The 27,354-nt window shown below is 40.0% G+C and overlaps 1 protein-coding gene across 1 annotated transcript in view; it reads left to right on the top strand.

Moving 5' to 3' along the window:
* The first annotated feature begins 3,907 nt into the window (after window positions 1–3,907).
* The window catches only part of CRY1 (cryptochrome circadian regulator 1), a 41,045-nt gene continuing 17,598 nt past the window's right edge, over window positions 3,908–27,354 (top strand). The window contains exons 1-2 of the mRNA XM_080361665.1: window positions 3,908–4,437; window positions 25,255–25,363. Of these exons, the coding sequence (XP_080217791.1) occupies window positions 4,280–4,437; window positions 25,255–25,363 (267 nt within the window). The 5' untranslated portion in view covers window positions 3,908–4,279. The remainder of the gene's footprint in view (window positions 4,438–25,254; window positions 25,364–27,354) is intronic.

Below are 27,354 nucleotides of genomic sequence, written 5' to 3'. Positions count from 1 at the left end.
GTAGTTCACGTCTCGGTACGCTATGTTCTTAATCAGCGGGGTAAATGGGCTTGCACGGTCTCTTCATGGTGCAAAACCCCCGAGGTTCTTCCACTTGTTAAAATAAACCTTGTAATCATTAGAAATAGTTAAAGGTGGTTGGATTTAAACAGCTTTCAAGAGAGAATTTGTACGGTAGAAAAAGAAAAAAATCAAAATAATTTGGAAATAGATAATTTTGAAGTATTATGATAGCAAAGAAGTGAATGTTTGGAAATTAAGCTACTGAGTGCCTGTGTTCTGAGGGGAGACAGATGATCCCATTGATTTGGTAACAGAAATGGTGTTTCTTGTATTTACCCAGAATTGAGGCTGAAATAGTGATGCCAGTGAGGCAGTGTGCCCTGCACAGCGCAGCAGGGACCATGCACACCACCCAGCAACAAAAGCCTTAGGGTTCCTGATGCCAAATGTCTTCACCTCTCCAAAGGCACTTCTGTCCAGCCTGGAGAAGGCTCCAGGGACACCTTTTTCAGTGCTTAAAAGGAGCCTAAAGAAAGATGGGACAGACTTTTTAGCAGGCTGTGTTATGACACGATAAGGGGTAATGGTTTTAAACTAAAAGACAGGAGATTCAGGCCAGACATGAGGAAGAAATTTTTTACACTGAGGGTGGTGAAACACTGGCCCAGGTTGCCCAGAGAGGTGGTAAATGCCCCATCCCTGGAGACATTCAACACCAGGCTGGACAGGGCTCTAAGCAACCTGATCTGGTTGCAGATGTCCCTGCTCATGGCAGGGGAGTTGGACTGGCTGAGCTGTAAAGGTCCCTTCCAACCTAAACTATTCTATGATTCTATGATTTTACTCTTTTTGAAAGCAGTAGCCTGAAAAATCTCTTCAGGATCAAATTTGGATGAAAGGCAACACTGGTGTGATGGTGGGAGGCTTGGCTTACATCAGTATATTTTCTTCCATATGATCACTGCAAAGAATTACAAAGAATAAAATTCACAGATGTAGTAATTGGATTTGTAGTGTTTTGCTGGTAGTGTTACAGAAGTTAAATAAGTTATGATGATGAGAATCATCTTCCTCTCATTTTTCTCAGCTGTATCTATTTCTCTTCTAAACTTTGAGTAACAAATCAGCAGACACACATAAATGATTTCTAGACTAGAAAGATTAGGATTTTTTTAACTAACTCTGGGTCTGCACAATCACGTCATTCACAGAGTGATCACTCCCTTGATATTTGTGATCATGGTCTGAGCTAAATAGGCTAAATTATTGCAATAATGTTCTTTTAAAAAGTTACCCACAAGAGAACACAGTAGTGAGGTTTACTTGTATGAGTTCCTTGATTAACTGTAATTCTATTTCTTTTTCTACTAACTTGGAGAGACTCTTCCCTTGAGATCTGACATTTTAATTAATATATTATTCACCTTCCACTTCTAAATCAAGAACAAGCTGCCTAGCATGGAAGGTATGGTTATACCCAAATGGTGTTTTGACATAATGATGTGCTAATGATATATTACTGTTGTTGTTTAGTCTGTAGCAACGAACAGTTTATAGACTGATGATTTTAATGGTTGCAACTTGGTTTTGAAACCGTAAGGTGTAGTGAGGGAGGGCTGTGTCCACCTCAGCATTCCCAAGAAGGCAGATCAGTTGAGGCTAGACTTCATTCAGGGCCATCTTCACTGTCACAACCTTGTAAGGAGCCAACAAGGAGCATAAGGAGTATGAAAAAAACATTTTAAAGTTTGAAGTAAAAACTATATTGTGAGATTACTTCCTTTGAAAATAAGGAATTTATCTTCTTCAGTGTGCTCAAAAATTATAGAATTAAAAGGAGGTTGATGGAAAATGGTCATTAACTACTGAGATATCTTTTTCTATTTTATTTCTTTGAAAATTATTCACCAAATATTTGGCATTTCTTAAGAATAAAAACAAAACAAAAGCAAGGAAGAATGTACTTTCTATTAACTGAGAAAACAATGCCCAACTTCATAATGACCCAGCTACTCCACTTTTTGAATTGCAGCAACGTATACAACAGGACCAGAATGATGAGCTGTGGGATATGATGTTCCAGATATGATAAAGTAATAATTGAAAAACTCATAATAATTTATGTTATTGTTAAAGTCGGTGCTTAGGAGGAGTTCAGCATCCACACGTCTTATAAATAAATTTTGTATAAAAACAAATAGAAAGGGATTGTAATCATGTCTTGGGCCTTTCGTGCTAGCATGCCTTGATGATTAATGACATTTTATTAGGTCATTCAAAGTGAAGAAAGAAAAGCGTGAAGGAAAATGTGTGATGCTTGTCTCTTTTTGTTGACTTTTCCTTTTTGTGTCTCTCAGGGAGCAACTTCAGTTCTTAAAGTATTGTCCTTCTCCAGAATTCTGGAAGTCAATAAAGGTCTGTACTGCTGAAGTGAGTCCTCTGCCTTTTACTTGAGAGCAGTTACTTGCTGTTGCTACCATCTTGTCTATGAACACCCTGGAAGTTGTAGCTTTGAATTGTGATGCACAGGTGGTGGTTTATTTTCAGATCCACATATAGAGCTGCCCTGTCAGGACTCAAAATTGCTCTACTGAGTCCGATCAGCATGACACTTCATTCAGTAGTCAGCCACATCTAGTGGCTAACACAGAACCACAGGATCATTTTGGTTGGAAAAGACCTTTAAGAACATTGAGTCCAACCGTTAATGACCTTGATATCCAGCTGCTAGAAGGATGATACCTGATCTCAACAGAAAATGGTGGCTTTTGTCTGGAAAGCCTTTAATAACACTGCACACAAATTTAAGTTCAATACTAACATGTCCACTCGTATGAAATTTTAGAGCCCCTATTACGCACGAGAGAAGGTACAGGGAAACCTGCTGTCGGCAGCATGCAGATGTTGGTTTGAGTTCTGTAATTAAAAGGGCAGACATTAGATATACACCATTTACTACTAATGACTTTACTGACAGCGCTAGACCACTTTAACTCCAGCCAGTGCTGCCTCTTGCTCGGGGCGTCTGCTCCGGGTTTTCTTACTCCCCGCTCTGGGCTACAGCGGGCGGCGACAAAAACACGGTCCGTTTTGTAAGCAACAGCACGGATCTTGCATGAACACAGGGCAGGGGTGGGCAGAGGGAGACATGCGAGGGCTAAAACGGGGGCAGCGCCCCGCAGCCCCCTTGCCCGGGCGCGCCCCAGCGGGGACCGCGCACAGCCCGGCACCTGGCGGGGGCTGGGCTCCCTGCGCACACGCTTACATAAGCGCCCCGCCTCTGCCCCGCGGGATGGGGTGCAGTGGGATCGGCCGGGCCGGTACCGCCCCACACCGAGCAGCAACCCCGCAACATCCGCGCTGCCCGGTGCCACCCGCCCCACCGCGCAGGTTGACAGGGGGCTGAGGAGAGATGCGCCACAGCGCATGCGCAGCTCTCGCCGCGGACGCGCGCAGGGCACTATACATAACAGGTCAGCGGGCGCGCGCGGGGCAGTTGCGCGCAGGCGCCCCCTGACAGGAATCGGCGCCTCCGAGAGCCTCCTCGGAGCCCCGTGCTCATCCGGGTCCCGCCGCACCGAGACGTGGGACGGAACGCCGTCTCCGCCCCCGCTGCCCCTCCTCTCCGCGGCCCACCGCCTCATGCCGCCCCGGCGGGTGGGACTTCTGCCGAGATCGCGGGCTCCCCCGGCCGCCAGCCGCCCCGCCGCCGCAGCGGGGCCGGTCGCGCCCTTCGCTTCCCCTCCCCACGCCGCCTCCAGCATCAGCGGGTAGTGAACACACTTCAGAAACGTGAGGGCCAGCGGTCACGTGGGGGAGGGACCGGCCAATCGGCGGCGTGGGGCGGGGCGAGGTGGCCGGCGGAGCCCCGCCGCAGAGTCACAGGGCAAGCGGCGAGGCGGCGGCTGCGGGCTGGCTCACGGCGCGAGCGGCCGGTACTGACGGCCGCTTCCCGCGGGCGAGGAGGGGGCTCCACCGCCCCGGAGCGGCCGCCAGATCCTGCTCTTCCGTTCTCCGTCTCTGCTCTCCCCGGCGCGGGGGCTCCGCGCGGTGATGCGTCCGCGCCGGGAGGCCGCCCCCGCCGTCTCCGCCGGGTCCTAGAGCCGACCGAAGCGAGGCCCCGCGGACCCCGCGCCGCCCGGCCTCTTCTCCGCGCGGGGCGGCGGCGGCCGTTGCTCGCCCGGGCGCCCAGTGGCGGCGCCGCGTGATGAGCGGCTCCGCGGGCGGCGGCGGTGGTTCCCGCTGAGCGCCCGCGCCCTCAGCCCGCCCCGGCGGCATGGGGGTGAACGCCGTGCACTGGTTCCGCAAGGGGCTGCGGCTCCACGACAACCCGGCGCTGCGGGAATGCATCCAGGGCGCCGACACGGTCCGCTGCGTCTACATCCTGGACCCCTGGTTCGCCGGCTCTTCCAACGTGGGCATCAACAGGTGGCGGTGAGTGCGGGGCGATGGGGGCCCTAATCCCTGCGTTATGTATGCGGTCACGCTGCCTCCCCGCCACCCCCCCGCCTCTCGCCGCTCGATTGGGCATCCGCCAGCGCCGACTTCCCTCGCCCGCTCGCCCTCCCCGCGGCTCCTGTGTTACATATCCAGCCCCTGCGCCCGCCCGGGCTGCGGCTGCTGCGGCGGCGGAGGGAGGAAGGAGAAGCGGGGGAGCTCTGTCAGAGTGAGGGCCCGAGCGGGGCGGGGGGGCCGTGTTTTTCTGGGGAAAGGGGGAACCTTGTTCCCACTCCCGAGGGCGGCGGTTTGGTGTCCGAGCGCGCCCCCGGGTCCTTCCCGCGCTGGAGCACAGAGTCGGGCTGCAAGCCTCAGGAGGAGCAGCCCGCAGGGCTGGATTCAACCTCAGCCCCGCTGGGCAGCCGGGAACCCCGTGCCCACACAAGGTGACAAAATTCTGGAAAAAACTGTTAGGCTGCTTGTTCGGTTCAAAAGTAAATTCTCTGGGTAGCTTTTCTGCATGGAAGGGTATGTTGTGTCCCTTTTCAGAGCATGCAGATCCGTTCCTACACCTTCAAGACAAGTGTGGTCCTACTTAATACAAAAATGAACTTCACTGTGGAGTTCTGACTGACACTTCTCTGCTAAATATGTGGCATAAGGTTAATGGTACATCTGTGCATACTTATCTTGTAAGACTAGTTTCATAACATCACTAGGGATCCGAAAGTTGTTACCCTTTTATAAAAGGTTGATATTGCAGTGGAGTTCTTGTGTCATCTGACCATCCAGTGTCAGGAACTTTGAATGCTTGTGAGCTTTGCCGGCCCAGACTACAATGCTGAAAAGAGTTGAGTTGCCGAACTATGCAACAAGCACAATGAAACTTGGCTTAAGACCATGCCATAGAAGAATGACAAAGTTGAGATACTTTGGCTTTCAGTACAGTTAATCTCTCTTCAGGGAATATTTCTTTCAGATTTAGTAATTTCTATCCCAGTTTATTAAATACTAGTGAGGTAATTTACCTTTGGAGGTTTGTTTCAGTGTGTTGTTCGTTTCAGATTTTGAGAACTTTTCCTTATGGTCTTGTTTCTGGTTTTCAGAAAATAGAAATACTTAAAATGCTTTCTATGAACTTTGACTTGATGGTTATTCCATTTTCACTGCCAAAATTGTGTTCATACCACTTAAGAATAGTAATTGTTAGATACTTCCCTTATCTGAGGGATCTGTGATGTGCATTTCTTTTATAGAGGCTTTTCAAATTGTGTTGAAGGGGATAAGTTTTTTTTTGAATTACAAATACTGACTTAATAAAGAAAGGTCAGAGGTATTAGTTTTATGGGTGAAGCATGAACAACTAAGTTTTAAAATAATGTGGGCAATTGGTGCAAGTCTTAGTGTTAAATCATGTCTTAAGAATACTTCATAGGTTTCTAATTTGTTCTGCAATTACAATGCTGGACTGTTTTTTGTTATTTTCTCTGGGTTAGTCAATGATGGACAAATGTGAACTTTGATTCTAGCAGAAGGAAGTTCATGTCTTCAGTACTACTGCCCTGGTTCTTCAATGATTATTTAATATGGTCATTAGCTAATGCAGTCCTCGAATACATTCCTATGTGGGATATTTGCTAGTTGGTTTACTTTAAAAACGTTTTTAGTGTTCTAAAAGACAACTAGTCCCTGCGCTGCATTTTGCATGTGAAGAAAACCATCTCTTTTTTCAGTTCCTCATTAGAGGCACTGAGTTTTTTTGGCGGTGTGGGTTTTTTAAAATTTATTTTATGAAGATGCACATTTTTATTTTAGTCCTTTGGGTTTGTATGCTTTTTCACTGCCACCCCATGCCCCCTTGGGTGAGTTAAAACTCCTCTATCCAAAGCACTTCAAACGATCTCCTGGTACTCAAATACCCTCAAGCCACATGCTGCACATGGATTTGAGTGGGAAATCTTACTGCCTTTGTAGCCTTTGTTTTTTGACATCTTCAGATTTTTTTCAAGTTTAAAAGTACAGTAACTTCATAAAATATCTGGCTGCTATGGCTGCGTGTTTATTAGAGTGATCTCATTACATCTTTATTGAAATGAACAGTTACTAGTTTGGAAAGAATCCCTTTTAGGTTGCAGTGTTTTTAACCATTTTTAACATATTTAACTATTTTTAACCAGTGATAACATACACATTCATAGTATGCTTACACAAGACTTATGATGCATTTTTTGGTTTACCAGTCTCATTTGGCACTTGCATTTGATAATCAAGCATTTTATCTCCTTGATCACTTGATGACTGTAAGCAAGGTCCTTGCTTACATGCCTGTGGTGTAGGGTGTTGAATTAGTCAAAAATATTTTATTTGAGATTAGGAGCAGAAGCCCTTTGGCATTTGGAACATGAGTCAAATATAATCATCTGGTGTGAATTTACAGTGGTGCTTTCTTAGTTTGAATTGATTGACACTGAGGGTTTATGTTCTGGTTAGTTTATGGTCTTACAGCCCTGGGCAAAACTCTCATCTATCAGAATTCAAAGTATGACTGACATAAGGGATATGAGAAAAATGGTGCAAGAATATGAAAAAGCAGGAGGTTTAGTTTCTTGTTAAAAGTAATATTCTTCCCCAGCAGAATCAGCACTAATGATTCATTTTAAAAATTGTGTTTTAAATCTGGCAAATAGTAGCCTTTGATACGTGGCTGCTTTCTGATTAGCTTTTCTCTTTAAGCAGTCATGTAACACTCATGAACTAATATTTTTGTGTAATTGCACTATTGGGCAAGTCTAATTACTAAGCAGTCACATGGTCTTACTGACCTCCTTTCTGCTGGCATTTAGCCTACCTGTTCTAAAATCATGAACGCTACGTAACAAGTGCCAGGGCCTTCCTCAACTCACGTTGTTTTTTCTGGTTCTGTTCTTTTTCATCTTATTGTTCTGTCTCTCAGGCTGTCACGTAAATCAAGATGTGCTTCCATTGTGACATGCTTTTTCTATGTAATGAGTTTTCCAGTGTTGCTCACAGATCAAGGCTTACGAAAGAGAGGTTATTCAGGGCACCAAAAGGTGGTGGGGAAATGGTAGAGGGAGATGGTAAATGGTAAATCGATCTAACACTCAAAGTTTTGTCAATTGCCCTTAAACTTTTGGCATGAGAATTAGTGTGTATTTAATTGTGTCAACAGAGTAGACAAAGAATATGACTAATGTGCTCCAACACATAACCATTACCTACTTATGAAAAAATGTGTTCGTATGTGCTGACAGTCTTTTCCATATTAAGGAGGATGGGATCTCATGTTTAGCAATATCACTTCGGGGAGGGTTTCACTTAGCCCTGGTTTTAGTGCAGAGTGGCAATTGATCACAATACCTGAAAAGAAATGCAAACATTCCCTTAGTTGCTGTATAAGAATTTACTTTGGCTAATAATTTACTTTTTTAGTTTATCTTTTTGAGTGTGTGTCTGTATGTTTTTGACATGCTAGTTAAAAGACCTGCAGTAATTTATTTTAAAAGATGGATAGTCTAATCTTGCTGGTTCTTGTATTTATTTTTTTTAATCCTTCTTCAAGAGAGGAACTTTAACTTGTAAAATAAAGGTAATAAAACTTGTGTTGCTTATCTAGTAGATTTTGTGACAATATTGGTGTGTTCAACATCCCGCAAAGTTAGTAATTCAGGCAGGCAAAATCTCTGTATTAAACTTTGTTAATTTTGGTGATATTCTTGGTATGTAGAAAGAAGTATGCCAAAATAATTATGACTTCCCTGCTAAAACCATTCCTTTAACTTTGTCTTCATGATGTAGCACTTCGGATGAAAATCTGTTTGCTTTGTGAAATATTTAACATCAAGACAATAATCTAAAGTATAAATAGAGACAAGACTCTTGTTTTTTTTACATACAAAGCTACAGATGCATCAGGTTTGGGAGTAACATTAGTTTTGTGTGTATTCTGCAGATACTTTGGGGTTTCTTTTACAGGGTAGGTGGCCTTTGCTAAACTCTGCTGCCATAGCCAGGGTGTAACAGGTCTGCAAGGAACGTCAGTTCTCCTGTGCTGTGTTCTGGGCATACCCGTCATGCCTTTTAATGAGCACCTTCAACTCTAGCTCAGTGTGCACTTTAGAGCACTTTTGTCTGACTAGCCCACTCAACTGAGGGTGATTAATCTGTGAATTTCCAAATCTGTTACCAAAGAGTGATAACTTGTTTTCAGAAGTCACGTCTTTGGATGGGAGTTCTGTGGTACCTGGGGTTAGACTGGAGAAACCCTCCAGTGCCACACACCCAGGCTGCCTGCTTGTCCTCTTTCATAGAAAGCCCTCTCTGCCCCAGAAGCGCCCACAGTTCAGCGATTCCCTCTATAGTTCATGGTGTTACATGATCTAGTTCAGTGACTTCCAAAGTATGCCACTGAACCACACTGACGCATGTCCTCGTGGTTTTAATCCTGCAGTGTTGATGAAAAGGCTGGTTCCACCCTTTCGTGATAGCACACAACCCTGTGATGAACCAGGTTAGATCATGCATCTGTCCAAAAGAGATTAGTTACCAGTTTTGGCAGGATTAGCTCCGTGGTAGATTGGGCCAGCAAAAAGGTTCCAGCAGCAGTAGTGAAAAGGTGAGCGTAGGGAGGGCAAGTACCATTTCTTTCAGTGGCAGTGTGGATTTGTTCCCGATTGAAATGGCCATATAACTGCGGCCTGCATTGCTCATGTATGTAGTAACCACTGGGTGTTTTTTGGAAGGTGATTATTGGTTTCTTCTGTGGCTTGCCATGTACCGACACCCTTTGAAGTTATATTGTTGAAAATAAGTATCAGCCTTTTATCAGCCTTTTTACTGTGTTAGAGGAAAATACTGATTTTTTTTTTTTTTTTTTTTTTTTTTGTTAAGCTGTCAGACTGTGACAGATAGTTCTGGCAGCTATTGCACTGTGATTGTTTGCTTTTTTTGGTGAATTATCTTGTATCACCAGATTCTGTAATGTAACTATTATTAAATTGGATGAGAAGTCTGCATGAGTTGGTCTGGAGAGAGCAGGCGGTACTGCAGATCCACTTGTATACATAATGTTCAATAAGTTGTTTTTTTCCAAGTAGTAGTTATTATAGGCCAGAAAAATTTCAGTGAGTGTTTATACAATCTGCTTTTTGACCGCAAGATTGATCTTGAAGGAATCTAATTCCTCACATTAAGAAGTTTTGAGGTTTTAGATACCTGGTTTTACATCACTGATCTCCAGGTTTGAGGTTATCAAGAGGATATCTGAGGAGAGTGTTCTTCATATGTGAGAGTAGCATGTGGTCTTTGAGTATCAATGGACAAATGTGGCCTTGGAACAACCCCATAGGAATTGTCTTCCCTCTCTTGGGACCAGAAATACAGTTTTGTTTTATTTTAGCTAAATATCAATAGATCACATTCTTTATTTGAGTAGGAGAAGGTGATTTGTTTGCAGCTTGTGGAGTTACTTCCTCTGGTCATTAAAGAGGAGGGTAATAACTCCCAACAAATACCATCTGTGGTGAATGCAAAAGCAGCTTTTTTTTTTTTAGACAATCAAGAATACAGATTTTTTTTTTTTTTTTTCTTCCAACTGATCAGTGGCAGTGCCAATGGATTTTGCATCACTTCTCCGGGGCAAATTACTCTCTATATTTTCATCTTCTTTTGGCCATTTTCATGTAAGAAAGTGTATTTTCCCCCAGTTTATGAAAATGTCATCATTCCTACCAATGGAAGCTACTCTTAAAACATATTTCATCATGCAAATGTTGCAGTTAAAGCTGCTTATCATTGTACCACCTGAACTTTTTGGTTTCTGACAGTTTACCTACAGCAAGGAAGCTTTTATTTGCAAGGAAGGTGGTTGTTTTCCATACCCTCTCCATGCCTGGCAGGTTTTCAGGTCAGTTACATAAACCGGGACAGGAGGAAGGTCCAGCTGCCAGTGAGATCGCCCATTTTTTCAGTGTGGAAGTTACACTGAAGTCTGTGACATATTGATTTGTATATTGAAAGAAACTCTTCACTGTAGGGAATTTTGTGACCTTCTCATAGTGACCTAAAAAGACAAAAGTCAGCTTAGTATGACTTGCTTGTGTAAGTAGTGTGGGAATGTGTGGCTTTGTGTTTTACAGGCTTAGTAATTTGCATATCACATTTTAGCAGGTTTAATATCTGTGCCTTTGCTTACTTCTAGGAAAGGAGTGGATTTGATTGTCAGGCTAAGGACTTCATGGTGTTTTGATGCAATACATTTTAGTTATATTTTCAGAACATCAATATAGATGTGGAGCAAGGTTAGTTTATGTGCTTCTATATACTCCTGGCTTTCAAGTTCTTTGCAATCTAGGTCAACAGGTGAACTATAATTGCAATGTACCTCTAACCCCAAAGCCTCCAGATATTTACAGGTCACCGTTAAGCTTTTGCTTTCACTGCTTTGGAATTTTGTGTAAATGTTTCTTTATGCAGGAGTAAAAGGTTTAGTGGAGGTGAAGGGTAGACCAGGAAGGACTGGGGAAAAGAGGTCAATATTGCCATGTTCTGGTTCAAGTGTATAGATGGAGACAACTGTGGTTAAAGTCCACATGTATATCTACGCTTTTGGAACAGTTACAAATCTGAGAGCATACCAATTACTAATGGAGCTTTGTTAGCATTAGTTTAGACAGTAGCTGAGCTGCAGTGAACAGAACTTCCTGAAGTATGCATTTTTTCTTAAATTCTGTACTTTTTTTTAAATCGCATTAGTATTTGAAAGGTCTGAAAGTCTATATTGGTAAACCTGGGTAGGAAATAACAATTTGATAATACTCAAGGTTTCAGAAGTAAATTCAGGTGTCATAATCTCTTTGAAAATGCTAATGCAACAAGCTCCTAGCAATAGGACAGAACCTGTCTGGATTATCAGAGGCAGAAGGAATTTCTTCCAGTTGAGCACTGGTCAGGATGCGTCCTGAAAGACTGATTTCTGTGCTGACAATCATGTGATGTCATATACACCTGAGCTTTTGTGTTACGTGGTGTTTCCTCCTGCAACTAAACTAGAGTAGTTGTTGGGGATTGATTTGAAACTTACTTTATGTCAGTGTTTCTTGATTTGTAGGAAAGCATTTCCTTTCCTGTTCAGTTACATGCATTCATTTTTAACACCTGTTGGTATGTTTGTGACTCTTGTACAGCTGTGAAAAGCGAAGGCTGCAAAACTCTTGCAGTATAAGTTTGATTCCTTACAGAATACAAAACCCTATACTTTCAAAATTAAAACCAGGAATGTTGGGGAAAAAAAAATCTGTGTAAGCTCAAATGGGGAAGTTGTGAAGTATGAATGCATGTTGTTATAGACTCTTCTGTGATGGAGAGGAAATATTTACAACACAGGCTACTTAGATAACAGATCAGGAGTTGTTCCTATTCAAAGTGTGGAATCCATGACCTAGGAAATACTTTACTTTTTATAGTAAGGAACCTGTGAAGTCCAGCACTTGCAGATTTTTCTTTTCTTAATACAAATATTCTACTTGCCTTGTAGGTAAAGGGTAAACTGTGCTGTAGTTTAGAGAGAGCAAAAATGATTGAAATAACAGAAATATGAGGGCAACTTTCATCAGAAAGATGAGTAAATAAATGGGTGACTGTCATGTAGGTTACTTGTTACTTCATGCCTTACATAGTTTGTGAAAAATGATCATGGTTATAAGGGTTATAATTTTGCTATGCAGTAAAGGTATAGAAACACCATGGCAAGCTTTATCTCAGTTTCATAATCTGTGCATTTCTGAAGTACTGGAAAAGTGTACATAGAATTGTGAGACTCTATTTTATAGAGGACTTTGCATTAAAAATTGTTAATTATTTTATTTCCAATACATTGGATTAATTGAAGAATGCAGTAAACTTTTTCTTTCCTGTATCCTCTTGTGAGTTTTCAGAGTTGAAATTTTCTGCCTGTAAATTCTATGGCATCAAGTAGTGTAGTGTTGTTTTTTGTTGGTGGTGGTTTTTTTAAATTATTTTTTATCCTATTCTTCATATTTCACATTATTGAAAATAAACTCTCTTCCCCCCGCCCCGCCTTAATTTTTTTTTTTTTTTTTTTTTTTAAGAGAACAATACAGCTTTTAGCATGGATTGCCTACTATTGTTTTCCTTATTCCTCTCTCATGGGAGAGATATGACTCTACATCTGTAACACTGAGATATGCATTTAAAATAAAATATTCTACAGAGTAGTTTTTGCCATGCAGGTTTCAGAAGGGTCTTTGGAGAGAAGATTGCATTTTGGTTTTGGTCTTTGTTTCCATAAGTCTTGCTAGTTGTGAACTCAGGAAGTTGAAACTATCCAAGTCTTAATGAGGGTGATAAAGCAAAGGATGTAATCTGAATTATTTGTTTTATATGGTTTGCTTAGGGATAATTCCTGTGACTTTCCATCATTATTTTTCAGTAGATGGCAGGCTTAATAACATCTAGTTTACTGTGCTTTATGTTTGCTTCTTTTTAGACAATATAACTGTTTGCTGTTTACTGCTATTATGTAGTATTTCCCAAATCATGTAAATGCTTTTTTAAAATTACTTTTTATGAGTGACTTTTTCATTTTCTTTTTTCCAGCATACTCCTTAACTACTAATGTGTACTTTCATCAGTTTATGACAAAGGAAAAAGTTTTAAATTGTTGTGATATTGATAGTTCGGTTTTCATTGTGGTATATTTTCCCCTTTTATTTCCAGGATTTCATAATCTGAGGAGACCTGTGTAAAGATTAGTGCTGATCATACTGGTGTTTTTCAGTGAGCAGAGTTTTTTTCATTTGATTGAAATTTCCTTTCTGTAAGCTAGTTGCCAATAAAGTCACTGTATTTCAGCAGTAGTGCGTTTTTTTTCTAAACCATGAAGAAAATCATGGTTTGTGGGGATAACATGGATGTTCCTCTTTTTACATTTTAGATTTTGGCTTCCTGCTTTCTTTCAAATGTAACTCTGCCAACCTCTTTTTCAGTGCTGACTCTGAAAAATTGCGTTAGTTTGCCAAAGTTCTTCAGTGTTGCCTTTACTGAAAGTTTTACTCCCGCTCTTTACTACTTCCTAAGAAACAAAGTAGCTGAGCTTGTATTTTTGGCACTGGAGGTCACACTTTCAAACTGCAACATGTTACTAGTGATCAGATGTTGCTCTTGCAGCAGCAGCTTTTCCAATTTTTTTTTTTTTTTTCATAATTCAATGGTATTTTTTTCTTCTGCTAGTCTGTCTTCCAGAATCCTTCCTTTGCAACTGCTGCTGTATGGCTTGTCAAGCACAATGGTAAAGTAAAATTAATGCTTAGATGATATTTTTTGCTGTTTTGTTTGAAGAGTGTGAGATTTGCTGGCATAATTATCTCATTATGTATGGTTTATTCTGAACTAAAAGGATGGGGGAAATTTAAAAACCTTTTCCGCTCACCATATCATGTTGTCATCAATTCCAGTATTTTTCCTGCTGAACTTACAAGTTTTAAGGTAAAGTAAGCTTTGTAGAGCTTTGTGTGTGTTTTGTTTTTCTGCTTTTGTAGTATGAGCTGTATCTGTCAGAATCTTTCTGTTAACTGAAGTTTTAATTAGGATGTACTATATGGTAATGCGTAGTTTGCCTTTTATTGGAATGAGTTGTCTTTTGCTTGGAAGTGTTGGTTTCTTGTGCTTGCCTCTTAAATTTTATCTTGAATGAAAGCTTTTGAATTTAGGGTTTGTAAAAATTGATTGAAAAAAAAAAAACTATACACAAGTTAGTGTGATTGATGTTTGAAGCCTTGTAGGCTTATTTCTACAGAGAAGTTTTCTTCATGAGATTAATATATAGTTCAATGAGAAGTTGCACTAGTAATCTTTTTTTCCTTTGTCATCAGGTTAGTGGTCATTAATAGCAATAACAAACAGGAAATCAAGTAATTGCAATGTTACTTCCTGAGTTTGTATGGTACTTTTATATGTGCCGCTGCACTGTCCATGCAGGGTTAAATAGGATTTGAAAATGTGTTATCTTCACCTGTCATTCAGGAGGGTTGTTCTTTTATGCAGATTTAACGTTATTTAGACCTGTAACAAAGGATTACGCCTGCTAGCTTGTGCTTGGATGTGGTGCTCAGGCAGCCTGTTTGTGGCTTGTTGCCAGCTGTTGACTCTGGCAGGAGACACGTTGTTCGCAAACTGCTGTTCACCCTGACACCTTCCCCTTCTGTTTTTTATCAGTTCTGCCAGTTTTGAACATTGCCTCGGTACTTTTTGAACTCAGAGCACATACTAGGTTTCATTTAACCTTTAGCAGCCGACACTTTGAAATATGACACAGAGGAGCCAACCCGACCTGCTGCTTGTACCTTCTTGAAGCTTTTCTCTGTCTGGGTTAGGAGTAAAGTTTGGCCACTGTACGGGAATCCTCTCCGAGTGGCTCCGAAGGGAAGGAGGAATTGGGCTCCTACTACAAGGGTTACGTATTACTGGAAAAGTAGGTCATTGTGGCAGGGAGTAGTCCAAACAGCGCCTGGTTGCTGCAGCAACGACCTACTTTATGAAACTATTTTTGTTGATTCATATTGAAATGTTCTTCTTCCAAATGGTATAAGGAAATGATCAGGTTATGAGACGTGTAGTAATGAAAGCTGCAGAGTTTGTAGACTCCCTCTGCCCCTCCCCACCCCCCCTTTTTTTTTTCCAGTTGGATCTTGCCTGTTGATGTTGGACTATGGGGATTAAAGCAGATAAGGTCTGATTTTCTTCAGTTTGACCTCTAGTGGGAGACATATCTTCTTGCTTGAAGGTTCTGCACAGCAATATTTATCAATGGTGATTAAGTTTCCAGAGTTCAGAGCATACAAAGGCTCCCCTATAGTTTCTGTCTATAGAAATAACTTTGGAGTTAATCCTAAAAAAAGGTGTGGGTTTTTTTTTTTTTTTAATCTCTTTTTCTGAAATGCTAGCAGTTTGTCTTGATATTCAGCTGCTCTTTGTCTCCAACAGGGTTTATCTGCTTTCAGGAAGGTGGGTTTGGTGTATCCTGCACCCCCTGCCCCACTCCTTAAGTTGGCAGTGTTCCTGTCTGCATCTTCTGTGTTACTGTTAATTCTGATCCTGGCACAAGCAGACTGGAAAAAAATACAGTGAAGCTGTGTAGGATGATGTCATCCCATTTTCTATCTGTATTCTTTCAACAGTCAAAGTAATAAAAGAATCTGTGACTGATGTTCAGGAGGTGAATTTTGGTAATTCATCCCCATATTCTGAAAGGAATGGGTAGGCAGGGAAAGCAAAGAAAATATTAAAATACAGGTATTCTAATAAAGATTTCATTCTTCCTAAAATAATTCTTCATCTAAACTACTATCAATTCTGCAGAAATGATTGAATATTGCTTTTTAGTTATCAGAATGTTCCACTTCTCTTGAAAAGTTATGTGGTACAGTTGAATGTAGTTATTTTGAGTGAGGTGCTTTCTGTTGGTCCTGACCTTCACTATTGCAGTGAACTGCTGCAGTTGTGGCAGATGAAGACAGCATGTTCATCTCAAGGTTGTTTGCATTTTTTTAATCTATTATGTCTTGAGCTGTATTTCAGTTTTGTTTACCAGGGCTTACGTTACTGAGCTCCGTGCATTTCTTTCATCAGCTCTAGACTTTGAGATGGAAGGGCTCTGCAGCATGAAGTGGACCATTACCTCCATTAGTTTACTTGTCTACTAAAAAAGTTTGAGACAAAGTGGAATTTTGTTGGACTTATGCAGCTTAATTAAATGAACTGTGTTTCAGGTGTTGTTGTTTTAAATGTTTATTCTTTCAACACGGTTATTACTCAAAAAACTGAACACAACTTGCTCAGGTTTACCTTGTATTCAGATATAAATGACTAATTTTAGTTTGGAAAGACCAGTTCAGAATATTTTGGACCTTTTGGTTCTTAAGACTAGCAATGGGAATTTAGAATAATGCTGAATGTCTGACGACTGTAAGGCAAACACCATGGAGAATTAAATCTAGTCATTTTAAATTAAGATTTTCAGGAATAGCTTCAGGGTTTTTTCTATTTTCCAAACATTCTACCAACTTCTGTACTTGCTGGTAAATTTCAGCTCTATCCTTAATTCTCTTTTATTAGTTTTAATAGATTTTTCAATATGGGAAGCTGGAGATGATGGAATTAATACCTTAAGGACTTGCAATTTATACTGTGTAATCGAGAAACCTGTTCATTTTACCTAGTGTTTCATTTCTGGGAAACTTAAAACTGTGTCAAATTTTATTAGCAGTAATTATCACACTTTAATGTAAGGAAATTTAAAGGGTTTTATTAAAGTAAATGAGGGATGGTATGAAATTTATCCTTCAGAATCAGATTGCAAGACTGTACCTTCTTATAGGGCTCTTATCCTGATGGCTCTTTTGAAGTGAGCCATAGTTGTTGCTTTCTCATGGACAGTTTAGATTGTTGAAAATAATGTGGATGAACTATTTTATTCAGAGGCAGGAAGAGAAAACAGGTCGGCTCTGGTTTAATTACATCAAGCCTTATGAGTATCTCATTTAAATAAGAGAACTTGGGTGCATGAGAATAAAGAGTTTAAAATTTATTTAAATATGAGCATGTCTGTACTCTCAAGTAACTTGGTTTTGTAATTTGCCGCTAGGTCCTTTTCCCCAGCTGTCCCCACTGGAAATAGATCTGTTTTCTCTTGGGTTTCCCTTTATGGATCCAACTAGTTTATCTCTGGAAAGAGGAGGCATAAGGAACTGAAGTCATATAATAAGGGCTTTGATTTATAAGACTGGAATTAGAGGATTAGAGAAAAATAAACACAGAATATATACATTAAAGAATGGAAGACACTGGGAGAGAGATTTAAGAAGCTGTAAGCGTGTTAGTGTCATATCCCCAGAAGGCTGACCTTTGTAAGAAGCAAGTAATTTGAGATGTTTGTTGCTAGTTATATGGGAATAGTTTAGATGAATAATAGGTGCCCTTTGAATGTGAAATTAAGATCTAGATCTTTACAGAAGCTAAACACAGTATTTGCTGTGACGTACAGTTGACAAAATAGGAGCCAAATACAGGTGGCTGTTAGGGGAGATTATTAATGTCTTTTGAATAGGAGAAAAATTTTGTTTCCTTCCTTTTGGGAATGCTAACCTTGAAAAGGTAGTTCAGTTGGAAAGAAATTAATGAGGAATAGTGTAAGGAAATGCCAGCTGTGTGTCCAATGTAAACTAGGTTAGATTGCAATGATTTTGTTGTTTTTAATAAAGCAGTGGTGCTTTTTGTAGTTGGGATTCTAGCCCCACTCCACCTGTGAGATCATCTTTACTACTTAGCTTCAAAGAAGATGCACCCAAAAGGACTCAGCTTGGAGAGATTACATTTTGAATGTTGCTTTTTCTCAATTATTGTTCAAACCCCCTTCTTTCATGCTTTTTCAGAAAGTTGAATTCGGTTTTTAAGAATCTTACAGCAATTATTTCAGCTGTAGATGGGCTTGGGCACATCTTGCCTTCTTCCTCTGTCACAGCTCTGTTTGAGCTTGAAGATATTAACAGTAGTAAACATTAGAGGAAAAAAGCCCAGTGACATACTTCATGGTCTGCCTTTGCTTTTGCATGTGGATCAGCTCTTACTAAGTTATGAAAGATGCTGAAGTCCTGAATTGCACTCTAAAGGAGCTGTTTTTTCTCCACTGACTATAGAGTAACCCTGCAGGAGATGACTTAGCTCCCACAGCCACTTCACTGAAGTATCTAGAGTTGAATAATGTGAACTTCTTCCTGCTCTGGTATATAACCTTAAAGGCTAATACCTTGATGAAATTGATTACTATATACCTTTTTAGGATGTGGAAGTCGTATGTGATATTTGCTGAAACAACGTAATATAATAAGGCATGCCTCTGTGACCTTGATTTGGTAATAGGAAAATATTACCCTGGCTTGTTGCCAAAGGATGCTGTGGAGTGTACATAACACTTAAATCCTGTCTGAGCTTAATCTTCTTATAGTTTCGTAAGAATATACTGCTCACACTAAGACACATTGGTTGGCAATCAAACAGGAAATATACTGATAAAGTATTAAATATTTTTATATAGCTACATAAATGAGATACTTCTCAGTGTCTTTTATTCCAGTATTAGATGAAATCCATCATATGTTTCCTGTAGAAGCTAGTTTGAGGAATGTATTTACCTAAATGATACTGGACTTCCATAATGACCTAACTGAACATATGGCAAACTAGCAGATATGTATGAAAGAAAGGCTCTCTCTCTACCTTTTCCCATGAAGAGAAAAAAATGTTGCATAATTTATTATTGCAATCAGGATCTAATGCTGTAAACTGTAATAATTCAAATTTTAAAATGTGGTTGATGTTATACAGTATGTAATATTGTTTCTTTTCATTAAATCCAGCTCCACTAAACCCTGAAAGATGGAGGAATATCTAGCATAACTGAAAGAAAAATTGAATGGGAAAATCAAACTAGCAGATGTTGGGCTGTTTAAGATAATTCTGATAGACAAAGTCTGAGTGGTGATCAAATATCCATAAGGACACAGTCTGGCAGAGCTTTTCTTTCACTGGGGAGATTGTAATCAATTGCTTGGCATGAGGACTAGTGGGTAGGTAAAAAGTATTTTAAAAGATTGGTTAAACAGAAGTTTGAATGGATTGCTGGAAGTTAACCGGTCATAGGTAAAAATGTTAAACTTGGGAATGAAACAAGTTTCAGCACTGTTCTTTTTCACTCAGCTTTTTAAACTTCCTCCTCAGAATGATGAAGCCTGACTAGTTTCCTTTCTTCTGTGTGGCACTGGCTGTGCAGTCTGACACTCCTGCCTTGCCTAACAGTTAAATTCAGAATCTGGATCAGTTCAGGAAAAAAAGCCTGAAACTGAAGCTTCTTGACTCTTAATGCTTAGCACCACCATTTTCAGATGTGAGTGACACTTGAAAGAGAAGTCGTTGCATTTTAAGCCCACTCAATTCCCAGCAACTGTCCTCATTTCATACTGGCAAGGGTGGTTCTATGTGATTATGATTTCTGGGTGTTTATTACTCCTATATATAACCCCAAACAAGACTTAATGGTAGCCTTAAACAATGCATCTGTAAGTGTCCTCCTTGCAAGTCTTTTAAATAAAAATGCTACCTTTTTAGCAGACTGATCATGACTTTTTCCCTGGAGAAAGTCTTTAGTCATGTTAATAATGCAGAACCAGGAAGGCTGCGTGATGTGGCACTTAGTTTGGTTCATTTTGTTAATAGTTAACTGTGTTAACAATTAGTTATTTAACTTTTTGAATTTCTGCCTTGATGGAATCGGTTTACTTCAGTTGCATCACAGATGAAATTATGATCTGTATTATGTGAACCAGTTTCTGGCAGTCACTTTTACCATACAGGGGAGCAGAATGTTTAGTTTCAGTTTCAGACCCCAAGTAGATTTGCATTCACAGGGAAGATTGTGGAGTTTCTTTGAGTAAACAACTAAGATTTTATGTTTGTCTTTTAAAGAACATGATCTTCAGAAGTCCTCATGAAATTCTGAATGTTAACATTAGATAACACCGAGCAAAATTTGTGTAATTCCCTCTAAGAATGTTGCATGAAAACAAGTGTACTTTGCATCGGCATCTTCCCTGTGTTACCGTAAACAGGTCTTTTCTGCCTCCCTCTTATCACCTCAGTCATGCATGTGCCACACACGATTTGCTACTGTGAAATTAATGGTGAACTTTTCCTTCCTCTGGTTTGTCCAAGGGAAGTTGAAGACCAGATGCGGAAACCTGGTCTGATGCTCTAATCTGATTAAAAAAAAAAAAAAAAATCTCTGCATCTTTTTTGTGTCTCTTCAATGAAGTCATGTGATGCAGTTTTTGTGTTTATTCAAAGTGTCAAAGAAAGTGCTTTCCCATTGACTGTTAAGAGGAAAATGTTGGTTTAGATTGCAGATTCAGAAACAGGACCTGTTACTGTAGGGAGAGATTTAAGTAGCTCCTAATTGCCACACTTTAGTGTGAAGTATAATAGCGCTCGAGCCTAGTAGCTCTCATTTCGTAGCTCCTATGAAGAAACTTTGCCTCAAGAGCTCATATACTGAAAAGAAATGATGACTTATGAGATGGAGATTTCATATTTGATTTCAGTTCACAGACCAGTTCACCATTTGTTTTAATTTGTGTAATACTGTGAAAGGAATGTTTGTGAGCATTTTGGTGTATCTCTTCAGAGAGAAAGCTCAAATAATTTTGCCTTGTCTGTCCTAGAATGTTGCTCTCAATTATATTTAAATGTCTACACTGAGCAAAACACTGGCATGTTTTCCTGTACTGTAGCAAGTGCCCTTGCATGGCATTAGAATAATTCAGAACTATTTTCACTTGCAAACAAGTGTTACCAATCAAAATGATAGCTTGGAAAACCAGAAGTTCTTCTCTTCCAGATCCTGTAGTAATTCATTCTGTGTCAAATGCTGAGAATTATTATTTTATTTTTCTATTAATATGCTTAATATCTGTGGGAGTGTGCATGTTGAGAATGTTATCACTCCTCCTTGACATATGCGTGTATGTTATAGAAGAAACATTAATTTGCTAGGACAGGAGATAAATGCAATGCATTGCAGTACTATGCCAGAATTGGAGAGTGCAGGTATTATAAGTTGTCCAAGGGAGCTGATACCATTAAACTGTTTCCTTTCATGTAGGCCTATTCACACAGGCATCTGTTAACAGGTTGGATGAATGCAGAAGTTCTGAAAGGTAGAATTTTCCTTCCTTGAAGTCAGAATCATTTGTATTATATCTGGCTAAACCTAAAACTAGATGTTAATTAGCATGCATTTAACCGCAGTAAAGATGCTGTGCTGCTTATACAAAGGTACTCATGAGAAAAAGGGGAGGTGAAAACTTTGTTTATGACAATTTGTTGATTCAGCTATTAAGTTTCTTGATATGGGTTGTATCTAAAAACAATGCTTTAAGAAGGTTAGTCTTTAATTGAGCAAGGCTCATTGTCAGGGAGGGGGGAGTTGGACTAGATGACCTATAAAGGTTCTTTCCAACCCAAACTATTCTATGATTCTATAAATCTGTGTAAAGGCTTTTATGTTAGACTAATTTTATTAACAGTTTAATGAAAAAAATGCCTTTAGATGTGGTGTAGCATAAATATAGTTGGTGAAAACAAAATAGCTGATTATTTGTAGCACATTTTGCTAAAATACATTCAGTCCAACTGAAAGATTCAAATATGCTTAATAAACTGCACACTTATTCTAAGTAACAACTTGTAAACTGAATCCATGTTCAGAAAGTCAAAAGCGGTTTTCTTTTGCATTGCTGTTGCTATAGATATCATAGGGTCGCTAGAGTTTAATTTGGTCTATTATTTTTGAACAATGTGCTTTCAGTGAGTCTTGCAATTCAAGCTGTGGTTTGGCTGGTTTTCATTTGTTCTGGTTTTGTTAGGCACGGAGAGAGAGTGTGTGTGTGTGTGTCTTCTGGCCACTCTTCTGCTCCCTTCTGGCATATATTTAACAATTTGAGTCTACGCTATTATTTTTGTTAAATATATGAAAGAGTTTTATGGAGATTGAAATGCTGGAGTTTGGGAAGAGATAGTTAAGAGAGATAACAGAGAGGATTTGGGGAATGAACAAAATAGAGATTAAACGGTATTAAGGGCAAGTTTAGGGATCTTGGATATGAATTGGAGATTGGGTCATTGCGTGTAATCTTCTTGAACAGGATTTTGTGCCAAGTCCAAACCAGAAGTTGTACTGTATGGTCAGCCAGGTAGGAAGAAGAGACCGAGAAAACAGAGAGAACTGAGATGCCAATGGGAAAAAAAACCCTGACAATTTCCTGAAAGGCAAATTTTTACTTTGAATAGTTATGAGCATTTTATGCCACCAGCTTCTCTTCATGCCCTTTCCTTATATTCTTTGATATAAAGTTAAAAAACCCAATAAACAAAGCAAAAGAAACAAACCTCCAACCAACAAAAAAAAAAAACAACAAAAAAAAACACAACAGAAAAAAAACCCAAACAAAACCAATCAACCAAATAACAAACTACTCCACACAAAAAAACTACAAAAGCAAACGCCACAAACCCACCACAGCAACAAAGCCCTGCCAAAGAAAAAAACTCCAATATTTCCTGGACTGTTCAAAAAGCATCTGGGACAGTATTGCAGTTTATTTTCATAGTGATCTATGAAGTATAAATGAGGGCATGTGCTCTTTGAGAGCAACATTCAAGTGGACAGGATTAACAATCAGGTCTGTCATTCCAAGTTTAAGAAGAAAAAAAAGAAGCTGTACCTTTCAGAATCCAACTGGAAGTACATTTGACTTGGGAACATGGGACCCATGTTCTTTATGATAGAAGTGCATGTGATTCTCATCAGAGTCTTAAAACTGCGTCTGTGTGGTTTTCTAACTGTGTATACAGAAGTTTCTTTTTAGCTACAGCATGTTATACTTTATAGTCTTGCTATGGCAAAGTTTTTTTTTTTTCAAAATAACATTTAGCAAAGTGAGAGAATTAGACATTTTTGGCTTGTTCGAGTCATTAAACATATAAGTACAACTGCCAGCCAAGAAACAGTTGTATTCTTGTAGACTGGCTTCCTCTCAGACTTGTTTGCTTTTATTACTTTTTCAGGTCATTTTAGCCATGCGTTTTTGGCATTTAATAGCAGCTAGGGGGTTTTCCTGACAGCCTTCTATACATCAATTCTTATAATTTTTTTCCAGATAAAGTTGGAGGCAATACGTGTTAGGTAGGCATCACTTGTGTACTGCTAAATCTCTAGAAAATTTTAAAAATATTAGTAGGTTTACAACAGTCCACATTTACTATATCCCTCCTAGAAGATGCAGCATTTTCACTGTGACTGGTTATCTTTTTAGGATTCATTCTTTAAAAAAGTTTTACAGACTCCTGATTTTAGCAAACCTGGTTGCTGGATGCCTTTGTAATGCCTTGGGCACTTGCAGTGGAGCCCTTCTCTGGTTCTGCAGGCGCAGTGTCTCCAGGCCTTTGTGCCACCACCTTCACAGAATCACAGAATGGTTGAGGTTGGAAGGAACCTCTGGAGATCATCCAGTTCAACCCACCTGCTAAAGCAGGTTCACCAGAGCAGATTGCACAGGAATGTGTCCAGGTGGGTCTTGAATGTCTCCAGAGAAGGAGACTCCACAGCCTCTCTGGGCAGCCTGTTCCAGGGCTCTGGCACCCTCAAAGTAAAGAAGTTTCTCCTCATGTTTAGATGGAACCTCCTGTGCTTCAGTCTGTGCCCATTACCCCTCATCCCATTGTTGGGCACCACTGAAAATAGTCTGGCCCCATCCTCTTGACACCTACCCTTGAGATATTTATAAACATTGAGATCCCCTCTCAGCTTTTCTTCTCCAGGCTGAACAGACCCAGCTCCCTCAGTCTCTCCTCGTAAGAAAGGTGCTCTAGGTCCCTCATCATCCTCATAGCCCAGTGTCGGACTCATTCCAGTAATTGCTTGACCTTCTTAAACTGGGGAGCCCAGTGCCTACCATACCATGGTCTGGGGCAGTTGCTGCTGTGGTGTTGTCTTCCTGGCCTTGCACCAGCACATAGTGTTGTTAGAGCAGACTCTTGTTGGAATAATGGCCTGCAGTGTGGGAATCTCCTCTTTGCCCACTCCCTTGCCCCCCACTTTGGGTGTAGCTTTTGGTTAACAGCAGGGGATCCAGTAATGTGTGTGCACAGAGGTTGGTGACCAGTAAGTACTGACTCAGCTGCCCCAATCAATACACAGTTTGAGTGCCAACAGCATTGTAAGTAAGAACAGCCAACAGGGTTTGAGCAGCTCCTGGAGAAAGCTAGATTGTTGTTACAAGGATAAATATTGTGGGGGAGCCATTTGCTATGCTGGAGAGGAATCCAGGGGAAAGGCACTTATCTGGCCCCCCAGCATCGCTCTCTCTGGCTGGCTGCAAGGGAGAGTTTCCATTTTTTTTCTCTCCTTCTTTTTGTTTTTATTTCTTCTTGCAAACAACTTTCACCAAGTTATTTTTAGTTACTGAGTCCATTAATAAATCTTTGTACATGTGAACCTCTCTCAACATCCCTTGTGTAACTACCTATTATTCCTGAAGATTTGCAGCACCCCATTCCTCCACAACCTTTTCTTTTTTCTTGTTTGCTGATTTGCTCATTAAATAATTCAGGTGAGGTTACAGCCAAGATGCATGAAACTATTTGTTATGTAGAGGGTTACTTTTATAAATGAAGGCCAAAGGGATAGTTATGACCATGTAGTACTCTGGTATTCTGTTTTTAGTAACAGTTCAGGTTGCTGTTTTAAGAAGGACTTGGATTAAGTTTAGTAGCAGTATGCAAACAGCTGAGTGTTTGTTGTTGTGGTTTTGCTTTGTTTTCTCCTGTGGTGGTGTTATTTTTTTCTTTAGAGTGACAAGATACTTTTAGTTTTAGTTAAGACTTAGGTATGTTATAGTCTATTCTGGAGTTGTATAGTATTCGGGTGAAAACTTAAACAAAGGTGCAGTTTGTTTTTCTGAATTATGTATCATTGAGTATATTACATGGTATTGAACTGCTGTAAGCTAAGTGTAATTAGGATGAGAACATGCGTGGATTACCCAAGTAAGCACCAAATGCTGAAGGTCTGATAATCTTTGTTGGATTGTTCCTCGTGATACCCTTTTTCTATTGTAAAATTGTCTGGCTTGCTTCAGAAAATAAATGTTCCTTTATAATTTCTTGCAGATTCCTGCTTCAATGTCTTGAGGATCTTGATGCCAATCTACGGAAACTGAATTCACGTTTGTTTGTTATTCGTGGACAGCCAGCAGATGTTTTCCCCAGACTTTTTAAGGTAAATGCCACCTTGCGGTTGTTTCTATCCATAAACATGATAAACTAAATATTTCTTGTACTGTGTATTTCAGTGCAAATTGTTATCTATGCAAATACTTAACTATTCTTGCAGTTTCTCTTTAAGATTGTTTCTGTTAGATTTGGGGTTTTGCCCTCTGATGTGCGTGTCACCAACTGAGCTGGGTTGCTCTTAGACATTACAGTTTTTCGTTTCTTTCTTTTCAGAAATGCAACTGATTTCTAATGGTTTGAGTGCAGGCATTGTGTATTACTGAATTTTCTTTTCAGATTCTTTTTGAAATATTGAAATGCAATTCTGTGCATATGATTCCAGGTTCAAAGTCTTATTGGTAAATGCAGTGCTTTATTTAGGCTAAATATCTGCTGTGGTTGCTTTTTGGTTATTAGAAGTGGTTTACTAAGCTTTTTGCTGGCACTAGTCTTGGTAAGAGCATAGTGCAGGTAAAACGCAATTTCTAGTCAAAGAACTTTAAGGTTTCTGTGGCAAAGGGTCTTATCACTGAGCAAACTAAAGCTATGAGACACCATTACTGATATTATTTTGTCTTTCATGAATAATAATGTATTTAAGGTAGCAGTACTCCAACAGGATAGCAAAAATTAATACTTTGCAGATTGATTTTAAAAGTTTTTATGGAATGACTGGATTGAGGTGACTGAGATGAGCAAGACATCCCAAGTCTACAAAATCAAGCTGAAAACTCAACTAGAACTCGCATTTCCACCTTCATTCTTGTGCTTTAATTGTGAAATGCTAACTGGATGATACTCTGACTGGTCCTTTCTTGATTTCCTCTTAGTGAAGAATTTCCTGTAGGAGTACCATGGTATAGGTTGCTGCTTGCAGTCCCCCAGATATTCAGCCTTGTTATGTCTGCCTGACATGTTTTGTTTGATTTTATTTAAATAGGGGCAGAGATCTTGCTGTTCTGTGTGTTACCTTCTGGATTTGAGTGACCTGCGACAAGTTTTCTTAAATATTAAAGTAGTTACTTTGGCAGTGCCTGTTCAGATCTTGCTACTAGGTTGATCTTGCTATGCCTAACAGCATTGGAACACCACATTTTCAGAATATTAGTTTTTGTGCTGAGAAAGTAATGAAAATAACTTTTCATGTAGATAGTGTACAGCTATCAAAAAAGAACATTCACATCTGTCTGTGTCTTCTTGTTCCTCAAATTACCAAAAAGTGTGTTTTTAATATATTTGTCCAGTGAGGGGTTTCTCAGGACATTCTCTGTCCTCAAACAAGTAAGGGGCATTGTGGAAGCTCCTGAGGACTACTTCAGCTTTTGGCTGAAGACAACCTGCAACATGCATCTGTGTCATATCATTAATCTCACAGCTTCTTTTGCCAGAGCAGTAGCTATCCATCAGGCACTTGCAGTGCAGTGAAGGGCATATAACTCTGAATGAAGCTTTTTGGATCGTCCTCATTAAATGTCTCCAAGGTGAACAATGATCCTGGCCCTGAAGAACACATATAGATGTCTTTTGGCTGGGAGAAGACAACTTTAAGTAAATAATGGTAGGAGGTAGTGGAACTTCTGTAGAACCTTGTGTCAGGATCCCTGTCGCAGCTGTCAGCATCTGTGGATTTCCTGGGGATTAATATTTCACAGTTGTTTCTTGGTAGGGTTCTCCTTCTCACAGGCTAAAGGATAATTCCTTCAAAAGGCAGAGTACTGATCTATCTTTCAGAAGGCCTTTAGGCTCTTTCATTCTTTTGTGTGTGTGTGTATATATATGTATATGATTGTTTGCTTTTTTCTTTCCAGTCCTTCAGAGCAGCTTTGCTTCCCTGAACACACTTAATTCAATGTCACATGTTTTTAGCAGTCCTATCTAAGAGTGCTGCTGATAGCAGCAATGGGCTGTCATCCTTTGGAGCAGTGTGTAGAGACAGAATACTTTTACCAGTAGACGTTGCAGGTCTTTGCAATTTTTTTTTAAGTAACTTGAGAATGG

This window comes from Nesoenas mayeri, assembly GCF_963082525.1.
Source record: "Nesoenas mayeri genome assembly, chromosome: 1".
Taxonomy (NCBI): Eukaryota; Metazoa; Chordata; class Aves; order Columbiformes; family Columbidae; genus Nesoenas; species Nesoenas mayeri.
The sequence above is the reverse complement of the archived record's forward strand: the minus strand, read 5'-3'. Positions and strand labels throughout refer to the sequence as shown.